This window comes from Momordica charantia (genome assembly GCF_013281855.1).
Source record: "Momordica charantia cultivar OHB3-1 chromosome 10 unlocalized genomic scaffold, Mcharantia_2.0 BLBB01000010.1, whole genome shotgun sequence".
Taxonomy (NCBI): Eukaryota; Viridiplantae; Streptophyta; class Magnoliopsida; order Cucurbitales; family Cucurbitaceae; genus Momordica; species Momordica charantia.
In genome coordinates this window covers 18,343,924-18,359,968 of record NW_028275158.1, presented here as the reverse complement: position 1 = coordinate 18,359,968, position 16,045 = coordinate 18,343,924, and the positions used below count along the sequence as shown (strand labels likewise).

The window sequence follows — 16,045 nt, the reverse complement described above, 5'->3', positions numbered from 1 at the left end:
AAGAGCTGATTTCTCAAGGGTCTGCAACAAAACTAAGACCACCTATGTTTATATATATATATATATATATAACTATGCTTTCATCAAGAAAAGATGAAAGAGAACAAAGACCACAGTGGCATACAAAAGGAAAAAAACCCAAAAGCTGACTACTGTGTAGGAACTCCAATTCAAAATAATAAGAGCTAATGAATAAGAACAAAACTCCTTAGTAACCAACGCCTAAAAATCTTGTAAGAGACTGGGTGTGACCAAAATATAACCGACGCCTAAAAAAACTCGCAAGAGACCGGGTGTGACCGAAATATAGGTCACTGTGCCCTATTATGTCCCCTCTCCTCCTTCCATGCCAAGAGCTAATTTTGTGACCGACTTTCCAAACCTCCGAAGGATATGATAACATCAACAATGTAAAGAACCAAAGGCAAAAAAGGAGGAAAAAAAAAAAAAAAACCATTTTATGGAGCTTTCTAAATGGAAGGCTTTCTATTGTGGCTAGCCATCTAATATATATGCAATGTTCCTTTTCTAAAATGAATAGAACTACTAAATATACAAAGCAGCCATAGAATTCAATATGATTCCTAAAATCGTCATATAAACAAGAAAGCTGCATAAAGATCTCCACGGCACAATGCTCAAATGTTTTGCACTTCAAGACCATTATTCTGCATTCATGGGTCTATTTATACCTTCAAATGCCATCTCTATTTCACCCACACAAAGAAAGCTCCAACAGAGAGGAAGATGTAATTTTCATGTATATATCATTTAATTTCAGCGATTCTGAACCGGTAGAACAGTTGGCCAAACCATTAAATCAACTCCAGATACAAAGCTTCTTGTTTGCTGTTAAGTCCGAGTTCATTCAACGTTAAAGACCTCTCCCCGTCTCCAAAGGCTTGTCGAGGATATGGCCTCACCTGTTCCATGGATAAAGAAATATATCAGATGAAATCTCCATCATTCGTTTAAATTCCATCTCTAGGCTTTGATCTTAGCTTAGATACATGTTATTTCAAATAATTGTCCGGGTAAATGTCTACCCTTCACGTAAAAATAAACAAGGTCTATGTTAGGATTCTTTTAAAACAATTTCCTGGTTCTTTATGCAAAGTTTAGGGTTTGAAAGTTTATGGAGACTAAACTTTTGAACCAAAAGAGAAGGTAAACCCAAATCATTCCCCTTCCAAATTTTGTTTCTACTCTCAAATAAGCACAAGCATTCAGAGACTGTCTAGGAGGAAAGAAAATCTTGGCAGAGAAACAGGGCACTTCGCTCATCTTAAAATATGTAATGTACTCACCAATCTGTAGGAGCCAGGTTTGACAACTCTGCCAATATCAATGAAGTCGAAGAGACACTACAAAACATATCACCATCGAGTTAGATAAAGAGGGAGCATAGAATAGGTATCAACTTTGGCCAACCTTTACTAAATTCACCTGTAGCTTATCAGACTTGAGCAACCGACGGCCCCTGCGACTGCCATCTGGCATGCGCACTAACAGTGTCACAGCATTCTCATCATCGGTTCTTGGTTCACTGGGAAGAGAAGCTTCTATTTCTGCTAAGTGTCTTTCAAGCTCCTGCGATTTAGAAAACAATCATGGAGTGATCGTTTGCACCATGCTAATGTAGCCCAAATACTATTTTTGGACCATTAAACAGCATCGTTTGGATAAACAAGAAAGTGCTAAAAGTTTGTGTAGAGAGAAAATGACAACTACCAGCTCATTTCTATCAAGTTACTACAATTCTTCAGAAAACAAAAATGATAATAGTAAAAAAAGTATATTGACTAACAAAACCATTAGTGTCACAGAGGAAAAAATGTCAAAGCATTATAGTAGATTGATGTGGCAGATATGGCAAAAAAAAAATATATTTTATATTTTTTTTTCTGATGTGTCTCCCCTCCCCTATACCTCCCCCTAATCGCAGGCCCCCCTCCTTTCATCGTCGTCCCCCTCCTCCCCCTTCTGTCTCCTCCTCATCCTCCATAGCACACCAAATCTAGGCCCTACGCCGTCACTGCCACAAGCAACTTCATCTCCTTCTCCACACCCACTTAAGTACACTCTTTCTTCATATCTGCATAGACCAAATCTGATTTTTATTTATTTAACTTTATAGTATTTGAGATTTGTGTTCCACAGGGTTTATTTCTATTTCAAAGAAAATTCAACACACCAAAAAATCTAACAAAAGTCAGATTATTTTGGCCTTCAAGTTCAAACTATGCAAAATGCAAATTAGAAACCAAACATAAAGTATTTGAGGACAGTGAGTGAAGCAGAACTTGACAAGGAATTGGAATCTGGCCACTAAACCAATTAACCTTTGCAACAAAGTACATAAAATTTTTTGGTGTAAAATACATTAAGAATTTCTCACGAATACCCATTAGATGATATATCCAACCGGAGAAGGCTTGTGAGATTACCAATAATGCTATTTGCTTGTTATTCTAAATGCTATGAGTCAGGAAGTCAGGGTTTGCAATGCAAAAGCTCTATCAGGTATTTTGCCATTGATTAGGTTCAATGGGAGGGGGAGTAGGAAGAGAAGGACGTGCCAGAAGGGTGGGAGGAAGAGTAGGAGAGGACGTGTCAGAAGGGGGAGGAGGAGGCATCAGAAGGAGAGGGGCAGTCGAGAGAAAGAAAAAAAACAGAGAGAGTGAAGAAAGAAGAAGAGTAAAAAAGATTTATATAATTTTTTGCCACATCAGCCTATTGTAAAGCCTAGTTAGCTTTCCATCAATGAGACTAACGATTTTGTTAGTGAAGGGTCTTCTTAAACCTACCACTCAAAATTTAGGGGCTAAAGTGCAACTTTTGAAAGCTCAGACTAAAGTGACCTTGAGTGAAAACTCAAGACTAAAATGGTAGTTTTACCTCCGAACTTTTATGCATTTTGATGATTCTCACACTAATAATGTTGTAGTTGATGATATTTTCATACAAGAGAAGAGACCTTGTAAAAGAAGTGTTGAATATGTAATGAAATATGCAATACTGCTTCGAGTGGTTGGAGAAACAAGTTACCTTTTTCTAAAGATAAACATCTATTAAAAAAATCCAGAGTGAATAATGATTATGCATTTATATTTTCTAAAATCAAGTATGATGTTTTTCACTCTTAAATTTATTATGTTTTCCTAGATTTCTTTTAACGTCCATTTATTATAAAAGTAAATAAATAAATATAAGTGTAAACATTTTTAGTTGAATTGTCCAACAATTATTTGACAGCAAATGAAATGCTCCATGCTCTATCATGCTTTACAAGTGTTAGGGATACATTGCACTAGTGTCAAACATGTGTTCAATTTGACAGCAACTAATATCCAACACGTGTCCAACAAATAGAAGAGTAACTGATGTGTCAAACACAGGCACGATCCAAAGTGAAGAGTTTGGTTTGTCCTTTATGCTTTAGAAGATACAGTTCATATGATATAACAATCAGCAGTAAGATGTTATGTATGCAGAGATTAGAGTATAATGAACTGTGAATTGAGTCTGAATTCCACGAGAGCAGCAGAAGAGGCAAACATACCAAAAACAATACATAGTGGAGTTATCTCTCAAATATATATAGTATTCTGTGAATTTATTATAATGGATGGGAAAATAAATCTCAACAGAAAGCTACAGATATGGCCAGAACTACCTTCTCAGCATCCAATTTCTGACGGATTCTTCCTCTCTTTGTCTTTCTTTTTCAAGAACAGCTGCAGCTTCTGCTATGGCCTTTAGTTCCTTTTCTCTGTCAGCTTGTAAAGCTGCTAGATACTCATCATCCTGCATGGGTAAGTGACCTTCAATTAGGCACATAGTATTTGATAACCAAATGAATAGTTTCCACTTGAAACACAAAAGCCAAACCTGTTGTTCTCTTATCAAACGCTGAGCTACTAAAGAGGGCGAAGGAGGGCGAGGGGCAGGCTGTATATATGAACCTTGATTTCTCATGAAATCGTGAGGTGCAGATGGAAATCGATATGAACTGCCTTCAGAACCTCCAAATAAAGCAGCCTCAAGCATGACTGCTTCATCATGCTCCTCTGAAGAAATTCCACCCCACTTTCATAGAGAAGCATCAATAGTTAAAATGGATAGTTACAAATCAACAACCGAGATGAAAAATCTTTCATTTTAACGACACAGAAATTTAAGGTTAAAACATGGACACGCTAAACTCTATACCTCATCAGAATGAAAGGCATTCCCATTGTGCTGTGGATTATCACTAGTATCATGAGGATTTGTACTTGATGCAAGGCTTACATCAACAGCTTCAACCTCCTTTGCGGGTTCAACATAGCCAGAGGACTTGCGTTTGGACCGATGCCTAACTAAATTATCTTGCTCTAGGTCTTCAACCTCATCTTGAGCAGAGGTGCTTCCCGTTTCCATCCTAAGTTTTTCCAATGTAACTTCATCAGACTGTTTTCTCGAACAGCATAGCACAAAGTATAGACTCCCATTCTCAGTAGGTTCATAATAAACAAGTTGGTAAATAATACTATACATCAACTCTAACCAGCACAGTTGACAAAGAGTACCTTCCATTTAACGTAGAAGCTTCTACTTTTGATCCTCCAATGTTCTCCCCTAGCTTAGGGAATTCTTCATCTGGCTGTATTTTCAATTCAAGTTAACCATAAGATGGTGTAGAAGTTAAGATAATAGAGGCATAAGATGAGAACAAACCTTGATAGATGAATCAGCAGGTGAAAATTCAAAATCATTCAAGTGAGAAGGATGTTCTCGAGGCCTAAGATTACTTAAATCCTGGATCAAGATAAAAAACAAATCAATATATACAACACATTGCAATGACTCCACAGAAAATAAAAAGAATCCAGCATGTTTATAGAGTTATTGCGTAGCATACACTGTGTGTAGTTACCTGATCACTTACATAACCTTGCACAACATCCTTCTTTGAAGCCTCAATTGCAGCACGAATCATTTCTTCCTCAATGTCATTTGTGTCCTGAAACTCGTCACTCTCAAAGGCACTGGATATAACATTTCTGTCATGAGATATGTTACTCTCAATAGCCCGATGCTCTAAATCTGGTGCATGTGCTATAGAAGTGACTGGAGCCTCTTCATCTTCCTTGTCATCAATTACTACATTTCCATGAACCTCTGGACCATGAACATCTATAGTGCCAGTGATATCCTCAATTGTCGGCACATGGCCAGATTGGCCAGATGGACGATTACCATCTCTAAATTCTATGGGAATCTCTCTCACTTCTCTTGGATGAGTCACAATTGGAGCAGAACTTGTAAAATCAGAGGCACTGCCAAATAACCCCTGGTGGAGATGTTGATCAAGTATTGAAAATGGATTCATGATCTCTCTAGCTGTAGACAGAAGAGACTGAGTAGGTCCCTGGGGTACAACTTCAACTGGATCATCAATGTCCATGAAATCATATTCACCAGAAACAGAGGTTTGACGTGCGCTGGAGATAATGGGAAGATGGTTCCAAGTTCAACATCAAGAATTTTGTTAGATAAAAAAAAAATGAATATATAGGTAACAATCCCTTTTTAAAGCAAAAAAGAACTTCTGAAAAGAAAAACATGGAATGAAATTGAACTAGTAGCATACTTTACAGATGAACTTCTATCTCCTTCATTGAAATATGCATTCACAGCAGCATTGAGATCAGCACCATGTGCCTAAATGTAACACCAAAAAAAAAACAAAACAAATTGGTTGAAGCAATTTACGAAAAGAGAGATATGAGCTTGGGTCAGGTATCATTAACACGGTGTACTAGTGAAAGGTAAGTATGCTCTCTTCTCTCTCCCCCTCTCTATTAGGTTATCAGATTGCAGCCCGTTCATCAAGATCGTGGTGAAGAGCCTCCTCCTGTTTTAGATTGATTTCTTCAGGGTGTTGTAGAAAAAATCAGCTCTCAGTTAATTTAGTATGATGGAGATTTGTAGCTGCCGTGTTGATAAAAATTTCTTTTGCGTTTTGGGCTGAAAATGATATTTTTATGGTTGAGGATGTGAGTAGAAAAGTTCCGATGCCTCTGCATTCATCTCAAATTTTATTGTTTGAGAACCATTTGGTCAATTTACTATAGATTCCAGTTCACTTTAGTTTCTTTTATCAAAATAGAATGTTTTTGGAACTTGCCGCATTTAAAACTCAGAATTAATAAAGTATGGTATCTAGAATGTGTTGTTTGGCCCACCACCAGGGAAGGAATCAAGTCCGCCTGGTTCTAGTAAGAATGGATGGTTGGTTCTAGTAAGAATGGATGGTTGAGTTTTTGGAATATGCAAAGAAACTTCTCAGACAAACAGAAGGAAGACCAGAGATTAGTACATTCGAGCAACCAAAAAACATATGCAAAGGTAACTAAAGCAAATCGTGTGGAAGGAAAGGAAAGCAATCTGCCAGTACATAAGGAGAAGAAGAACTCTGATCACTGGGTTCAGAAGGAAAAAGAGGTGTGGGAAATCGACTGGGACAATATGATGCTGGTTTCAAAATGCTGCGCCCATGATAATTAAAAGAAGATTTCTTTGGCTTTAAAAGAAAAATATTCTTAAAGTTGTTTGATTAACCCATTCAAAGTAGATAAAGTTCTATTGAAGAAGGAAGACGGTAGAGTCTTGAGCCATGATGAACTATCTGCTAAATGGAGGAAAATTGGAAACTGTCATTTGAAGTTTTTTCTTTTTTTTTTATAAGAAACAATTTCATTGATGTGTGAAATTACAAGAGGGGAAGAAAATCCCACAAAGACCAATGGAGTTACAGAAAACTTCTCCAAAGAGAGGTCATGCTAGCTATAAGATTGAAAATATGGAGATGATTTACACCAAGACATAGCAGTAAATAGGATATTATCAAAAAGAGTGTTGAAAGAGAGCTCCTTTTCTAGGAAGAGCCGATGATTTCTTTCATTCCCAAAAATCCATAGAAAGGAACGGATAAAATGCTTCCACATGGTCTCCTTATCTTTCTTGAAGGGGTGTCCCACAAAAACAAAGGAGAGGAAATCGATGATGTCAATAGGCAGGGTGGTTGACCAATCCTTTGATTGGAGGATCTTGTTCCAGAATTTTATGGCCATGGCACATTTGAAGTTAGAAAAATGGAACTTTGAGAGTCATAGCAGAAAGGAATCTATATGGGGATAAAGAGGATGGATCACTATTTTTTTTAATAAGAAACCGAACTTTTCATTGAGACAAATGAAAACAACAACAAAGACAAAGGCATACAAAAACAACAGCCCAAACAAAAGAAGCCAGCCTAAAGAAAGGGCTTCCAATCCAAAAGAATAGTACCTAACCGATAATTACAAAACAAATTCGAAACAGACCCCATAAAGAGACATTAAACCTTATTAGGTCCCAAAAAACACGAATATTCTATTGTTTCTTTCCAACCAAATCCCCCAAAAAAATCCCAAAGAAAGCAGCCTGCCATAAAACCTCCCTTTCTTGCAGAAAGGAGAATACAAGAGCACTTCCTCCACCATAGACCCCCACTCTCTATGACGAACCCAAGAAAACTCGAATATCTCAAAGAAACGGCCCCAAATGAGAGGATGGATCACTATTAAAGACTTACCCCTCATGTTTTGGACTCGGCAATGTTTTGAATCCACAGAAAGCCACTTTGGAGGATTGGTGGATATTTCAAAAAGACTTTGAATTTACTGGACTGCTCTGAAGCCGTTATCCAAGTATAATTGAATTATTGTAGTTTTATGCCTGCTGAAGTCGAGATTAAGGATTCAAAACTTGGTTCCTATATGATTCAAGTTTCAGATGTTAGCAAAACAGAGCCAAGAAACTATTCCACAAGATCACTTTCCTCTTCAAGCCTCGACATCATAAAATTTTCGAATTTTATTGACAAAGAGAGATTCCAGAGAATTTTGGGAGATGAAGGGCCTACCTTCACAGACCCTCAGCCTTCACCTGCCATCAAAATTTTTGTAAAAAAAGCTACTTCCAAGGAGAACATGCAAACTCCCAACATTAATAATGCCCATTTGTTGGTAGATGAGTATTGCATGCCCCATGTCAGTACTATTTATGGCCCCAAGTGTGGTCCAAGAAATTGATGCGGAAAATAAACTGAAAGGAAATTTGAAAGGCTATTCCTTGCACCTGTACGGGTGGTACCAAAAGTCTCACCAATCCTCTCCCTTTCTATTATACTAGAAGGAAGACTAAAGTTTGTATAAGAGATGATTTCGAAAAGTCCATGAAAATTTGAATGAAGATTTAAATTTTAATGAAGAGAAACAGTTCAATTAAATTTAAATGGTGCTTTTAATGAGGTAAGAGAGGGAATTCAAAATAGTAAAAACAGTTTGCCAAAGGCAATGTTACAAGAGAAACTGGCATCAAATCAAATTTCACTCCCTCTTTACTCAGGGTTGATTAATTCAACTAATGAAGCTTTGAATAAAAGCCACATGGAAAATATTTTAAACGATGATGAGGAAGGTTTTAATGTCAGTGTTAGCAGCATAGTTCCCCTAATGCTTTGGCAGATCAAGAGGCCCTTAATGAAGACCACCCAGAACATGACTTTACAGAAGATCTTAATATTCACTTTGAAGATGATAAGGAGTCTCCCCTTCAGTCAGGTAAGAACAATGAAGATCTGCTTGAAATAGTTGGTGGAATCAGTCTAAATAAAAGCAAGATCGATGAGCCTTTTTTGAATGGTCCAAGTATTCCTCCACAAGAAGTTGGTATCTATCTTGTACCAATTAATAGGGTACATTGATGACTCTTTTTTGGAACTTTAGAGGTCGTGGGGTTTACAAGAAGAAGTTAAAGTGTGAAAATCTCATCAAGAACTATTGTCTTGGTTAAAGGTCAGCAGGATTTGCAGTTATTACCATTGTAATTTAGCATTGAGTTGCATCCTTCCATCCTCTGCTGGGGTTTTGAAAAAGTCAGCAAATATTTTCCTGATTTGCAAAAGGTCCTTGTTTGCATTGCTCTAGTTGAAGCCGAAGGGTTGCTTTTACAGGGTTCTTTCTATCTTTCTTGGTGCTGCTAAAACCCCTTCATATTCTCAGCAATGGGATCATAAAGAAACGGTGGCTCTCCAAAGGTCAATTCTCCAAGGCTTTTTGCAGATTCTTCCAAGAGTGCCTTTTTCTACTATTTCGCTTGGTTCATTGTGGAGTATCCTCCAGGAATTTCTAAGTAAGAAATTGTTTTATCCCTCAAGCATTTTTCGAGTCTATCTCCTTCCCAATTGGAGTCCTATTTGTCCTTTCTCGATAAGGAGCTTGCCAAAATTGCAAATAAGTTCTCCAGCTTAAAATATATTATCTCAAGAAACTGTTTTTTTTTTCTTTTTAAAAGTTTTTAGATGAGTTCAAGCAGCGTTTGTGGAATCTTCTTCTTCAGATCCCTCTAGGAAGTAGGTTTTGAAGTTTTTATGGTTCTCCAAGCTTAGTAGTCTGCAGTTTTCAGAGTTATTAAGCAGTGTCTCTTGGGTGTTAATGTTCTTGATCTTCTTTTTTTTTTTCTCTTTTTTTTATTGCTCTTGTTGAGCTCATTCTACGATATTTTTGTTCTTTCTCACTTTCCTTTATCCCTGCGTGTTTGTAACCGGAACATTTGTATATTAATGAAAAGTTATTTCTTGTTATCATTGATGCTTAACGTTTGTATTTTCCTTTCCATTCACTATCACCTGTGCCAGCAAACTACACACAACGAACTGGCAACAAATATGAAATAACTAAGAAACCATAACATGCCAACTTTAACTAGAAATTCACCACCAACAAATTCATAGCTGAAGGGAAAAAAAAAACCCTAAAACCGCAATCGGGGTAGGAATCAAAAAGAAAGTGTACTGAAGACTCCCATTGCACCAACCACAAATCAGCTTCAGAAGCAATAACCAAAACCTAAAGGTCCCAAACATCAACATCAGCAGTCTAGCGCCAGCACAAACAAACATCAAACTGAGGCAAAATCAGAGCCCTCCCCCCTCCATGAACAAAGAAACGCAACCCGATTACTAAAAGAACAAATGCAAAACAATAAAATAAATAAAACCTCGAGCTTCTGAACAGCGATCGCTTCCGAGGCTCCAGTGACGCTGATGAAAGTCTCAATTGCTTCCCGAGTAGGCATCGCCATAGAAATTAGAGAGAAATTGGAGAGGGGAAGTTGATCGGAGTAGAATCTGCTGGAATTTATCTATCTTGGAGAAGAACAAAAATGAAAAAATGGCCTCAATTAGACGTAAGGAATATAAAGAGATTGCTATCGGAAGCCGAAAGGAAACGTAACGGACAATTAACCTAGAGACGTGTTCTACACAATGTAGGTACACACCCTTTCTTTCAAGTGAAATTAGAAAAAAAATTCGTTAAATTACGATATAAGTTTTTTGATTATTGAACTTTAAAATTTTAATAATAGTGATAGGCCGAATTTTTTCCCAAGACATGTCTTCATTAGGTCCATAGATTAATCTCATGCGTGACTCTCCCGAGGTAAGTTTGGAAATAGTAAGTGACGAACTACCGAATTTAATCGCACAATAATAGGGTTATCGAACTAAAGTCTAACGTTCGAAAGATAACTATTAAGTGTATCTCTACCTCACTGCACATTTCATGTCTAGCATCTCGAAGATAACCGTAGGGCGAAACTCACAACTCCAACAGTATCTAGCATTTCAAATAAATATCTAGAACATTTCAAATTGAGATTTTGTGTTTTGGAATCTTGTACTAATGAGAGTTTTAGAGTGCTAACTTCTTGTTGTGCAGGATCACCAATTGTCTTCGAGTGTTCTTGAAGATTTTAATGCTTTGATCAATTTTCGGTTAAAATAGTATACAATAGGTTATTGTAGTTAAGTGACATCTTGACTGCACCATTTGAACGTGGCGTGGTGACTATATGTGGAGGCATAATTGTTAAATTGATAAGGTAAATACATGGATCTATCATACACAAAATTGAAATTTTGGGGACTTATATAATAAACTTTTTAAAATACATGGGTCAAATAGGCAAAAACTTCAAAAAGTTCAAATAACTATTTGAAACTTTTTAGGGGGTGTTCAAGCACTAGGGTCGAGTTGTTAAATATGGAGAGTAAATTTTGGGAGTTAATTAGTCTTAGAGTTATTTAATTTGTGTTCAAATTGCAGTGTTTCTTAACTTGGAGTTTTAAAATCTGTGTTGTGTTCAACCTATAGAGTTAGTAAGTTCGGAGTCGTGTAAGTTTTTTTTTTTTTTTAAATTATCATGGGAGTAAGATTCTAATAATTTTTTAATTAATTTTTTTATGTCATTTATAATTATTTTTTAGAAAGATATCATTTATATAATTTAAATATTAAGTTATATTATTTTATGAATATATTTTTTTTAATTAAAGTTGTTATAATTACAATTATATATTTTTTATTTCCTTTATTTCTAGAATTTTATTTGAGTAATGTAAAATTACTTAAATTTTTCTAATACATTTTGTTATTTTAATTTGATTATTTGAAAATAGAATACATTTTTTAACTCTTTTAAACTCACTATATTAAAAATAAAACAATTCATATTTAGATTATTTTAATTAACTAAATTTAAAATGAATATCATACCTCTATATTTATCATTTTGTGTTTAATTTAAAAATTAAATATTTTTAATATATATTTTATTTTAGTAGGTTGAAAATACAATATAATTTATTTTGTTACTGAATATGACTAATTTAAAACATAAATATATTATTTTGTTTAATATTTGTTCGCTTGAAATTAAGTATCTTTATTTGTATAAACTCAAAATAAATTATTATTTCTATTTTAAGATCACTCATTTAAAATTGCATATTGTTACAAACTATAATTATGTATAAGAGATAATAGTAATTAAAATAATAATAATAATTCACTAAAAAAGTAAGCTAATTACTTAATTAATTTGATTTTATAGATGGTTTAGATTTAATTATATAAGCTTGAAATTTTAATTTTTTTTAATAACAAGACATAACTATATATATATATTTTTAAACCTATGTAAACATAAAATTGAGTTATAATTCATATCTTCTATAAAAATTGAAAATTTTATATATCTATGAATTAAAAAAAATACATTTGCTTTACCATTTAGAAAACTTCAATATTTATAATTATAAGTATGGAGGTAGGTAAATCGAGTCAATTAAATTGTAAAAAAAATTGAATAATTAGAAATTAGAAAAAAAATATGAAAGTAAGAAGGATAGTAAAAAAAATAATAATTATAAGAGAGAAAAATGGTAGAACGTGCCAAAATTAAAAAGAAAAAAAAAGACTGTGGGACCCACCAAATTTGAGATGTTGTGGCTGCATTGTGTAAAGAGATATGAGAGAAAAGGTATATGATTTGACGTGAAACCCACTTGAAAAAAGATAAATACATAAAATAAAATAAAGTGAGGAGTTGAATAATAAATTTGGAGAGTTAAATAGTAGATTTATTGTTAAAATATGAAGTTTTTAAATCATTCGCTTGAACAAGGAGTGGAGTTTTTTACTCGACTCCACCCCTAGCAACTCTTTGCTTGAACGACCCCTTAAGGTATAGGGTTTTCTCAAGAAGTAGCTAAGACATGTTTCACGTGGGCCAAGTTGACCTAACCAATGCATAATTACTGAGTTAAGATGGTTTAGTTGATGGAACCGTAGCTGCCCTATACAAATATGCAATGTTGAGTTTGCGAGTCAGTGAACTATGAACTACTAAAGTACAAAGTGAAAACTAAGCACAAATGTAGTGCAAACCAAACACCTTTGATGCTTATGTTAGTTTTGTGTTAAGCAAAGTAGAGTAGGAGTTTATAGCGTACCTCAATGTGTAGAGTAAATGTTTTCCTGAGAAGTGAAGTCATTATTGCTCCACCGCAATTCACAGACTTAGAATGTCACGTATCTATCACCTTTTGCATTGATAGGTCACTATGTAGGTTATATTCATAAGAATTATAATTGGATTATTTGTTAGTTTTTGTGTTATTTATGATAGATTGATGTACATAGTGAATATTCTGCAGGAATGAACTATTGGAACGAAATTGAATACAATCGGATAGATCGAAAGATAAATCAGAGTCCAACTGAATAAGGAGGACTACACAAAAGACATGCGAGCCTAGCACTTGTGAGAGTAGCATCAAGGCGTCCAAAATGACGTCATAACAGTTGAAGCACAAAGAAATGAGCAAGAATCCGAGAAGGTAGCATCACAGTGGTACCATGTTACTTGCAGACCACAAAGCCATTTTGTGAGAAGACAATGCAATGGTTATGTACTTAAAGCGTCCATCCATTTTTGAACAACATCGTGACGCTCACATGATCCATTTATAAAAATAGGGTTACAGGCACCACAAAGAGGGAGGAATCCTCGTAGAAAAGAGAGAACATATTGATTTTATAGATGTCAAGAAAGAGCATTAAAAAGTTGAGAAAAGAGATTTAGATTAGCTCGGAGACGATCAATCGAGACACAACATAATTAATTTCTCTCATTTCCCTTGAACTTTTATACTTTCCCTATATAAGTTAGCTTGGGATTAGTTTAATTTGTTCCTTAAACTTGAACTTTAATAGCTAAAGGTCCGATAATTATTTCGTTTTTAGTTTTTGGTTTTTGGTTTTTAACTTTTTAAAAACAAGGCGGTTGATAACCGATTCAATTTTCTGTTTTTTGTTTTTCAAAAACTATTTTGAAATTCTATGTAAATTCAAAAAAAAAAAAATAGTTTTCAAAAATCTACTCAACTTTTTCTTATTTCTCATATTTATCTCTAAAAAATTTCTCACTCTAATTTTTTTCTATTTCTAAATTTCTCTCTACAAAATTTATTTTTCTCTCTAAAAGATTATTATTTGTCTCTCTAGTTTTTCATCTCTATATATTTTTATTTTTTATTGTGTTAAATAAATTTCTCTCTACAAAATTTTTTTTCTTTCTCTAAAATTTCGTACTTTGAATATTTATTATTATTTGTCTCTCTTTAAATTTTTCATCTCATGTATTTTTATTTTTTATTCTTTTTCTAACCTACCAATTTCATTTCTCTCTCTCAAAATTTAATATTTTTCAAACCTTTTTCTTTCTAAAATTTCGTCTTTTATAACTTTTCTTTCTCTTCTTAATCTATTTTTCCATCTTGTTTTCTCGTTCAATTTTCTTTCACTGTAACTTTTATTAATCTCTGTATTTATTTATTTTCTCTAAAAATTATTTTGAATCTTATTTTTATCTCTAAATTTTTTTCCACTATAAGTTTTCTTTTTCGCAGAGTCAGGCCCCAAAAACAAGAAATGCATGTCCCAATCTCATCCCTTATTTTGTAAATTCTAAAAATAATTAAAAACAATTATAAAACCAATAATTTTTCTCAGGAATATATCTAAGATCGAAGAACGAGGTAGAGACAGAGATTAAAAATTTTCACGAGCATGAGAATGGAGGATAGCATCCTCACTCGCACTCACACCATTGTCATCCTTACTCTACATAAAATTTTCTCTCTTATTTTCAATTTTCTAACTTTTTTAAAAATAGAAAACTAAAAATGGTTATCAAACATGTTTGGTTTTCTGTTTTTCAAAAACAAAAAACAAAAAATGGTTATGAAACATATATGATTTTTGTTTTTTAAAAACAGAAAACCAAAAACTAAAAACAAGATAAACCAAAAACCAAAAATAGAAATGATTATCAAACGGGCCCTTAATTTATTGTTTTAGATTGCATATATGAGTTAGATTAATTAATTTGCTTTGATTGATTTATTTGTTATTCTATTCATGTATTTATATGCTTAATGTCTTTAATCTCTTGATCACGAACTAATTGTTTTAAATTTGAATCCCAACTGAAGTCATCATTCCCTTAACAGCCACAAAACTCGTCACAATACAGATTGACCTATTCTTCTAATTAGAAAACTTCGTTGGGTATTCTGTCGGAGTCCATGGCCATCTCCCCACCAGAAAACCATCCACCCCAGCTCCGATTTGCCCCTCTGACAGCCTTCAGGGGCCAGCTCCAATTATTGCACATTTTGGGAATTGCCCCTGCCCCGAGGCAAAAAGCCCTCCCATTGTTTTCCCTCCTCGTACCTGCTCTGACATCGATGGACGCCCCTCTGACGGCCTTATGGGACTGGCACCAATTGTTGCACATTTTGGGAATTGCCCCAGCCCCGAGGTAGAAAGCCTTCTGGATGTTTTCCCTCCTCGTACCTGTTCTGACAACGACGGACTCGTCCTGCCGACACACTTGGTTGAGCCATCCACATCTTTTCCAAATCCCTGCCCCTCGAGACCCACGCTACCCATCACTTCCCCTGCTCTTTCACCAAAAAACCTATCTAACATTAAAGCCCATCCACATCACAACCAAATACCAGCCCCTCGAGACCCACGCTACCCATCTCATCTTCTGCCCTCCCCCTAACCTTGTACCAAAAAAACACATCTTCCTCTACAACTTGTTACCCCCGATGACTTTTTTTTCCAAAAACAAACTTTTTGTCATCACACCAGCCCTTAAGCAACCCACCTTTCACCAATGCTCCCCCTCCCTTTCCCAACACTCGGTAGTCGTTACAACCTCTTCCACCATACAGCCATCATTACACAATACATCTCTCCCCATTTCCCCACCTCCGAATCACTCATTATCCTTGCCCAATCCTACTCTTCTCCTTGAGGATCCCAAACTAGCTATTAACATTGTAGAGAGAGAGACTTACCTTATTCCGAGCACAAAGCACTCCACCAACTCTCCTGTCCTCCCCTCTGATACAGAACAGGGACTTTGCAGCCCCTATTCCAAATCCACTGAGCCTCCCTCCCTGATAGCACATTTTGTGAGCTACATTTCATGAGATTTATATTGAAATTATTTGTTAGTTTTCGTTTCTTCATGACAAATTTAAGCAATAAGATATATTTTTCAGGAAGCAAATTTAAGTATTGGGAGAAAACAAGAC

The 16,045-nt window shown here is 35.0% G+C and overlaps 1 protein-coding gene across 1 annotated transcript; it reads right to left on the bottom strand.

Annotated features, from left to right (window-relative positions):
• Positions 1-551: 551 nt before the first annotated feature.
• LOC111013346 (plant UBX domain-containing protein 8) lies at positions 552-10,330 on the bottom strand. The gene is given in 12 exon segments (XM_022287777.2): positions 552-923; positions 1,308-1,364; positions 1,447-1,590; positions 3,677-3,702; positions 3,705-3,807; positions 3,892-4,089; positions 4,213-4,423; positions 4,572-4,645; positions 4,720-4,800; positions 4,919-5,486; positions 5,636-5,706; positions 10,090-10,330. Coding segments are annotated over 12 exon segments (1,725 nt in total). The 5' UTR covers positions 10,174-10,330; the 3' UTR covers positions 552-815.
• Positions 10,331-16,045: the final 5,715 nt, after the last annotated feature.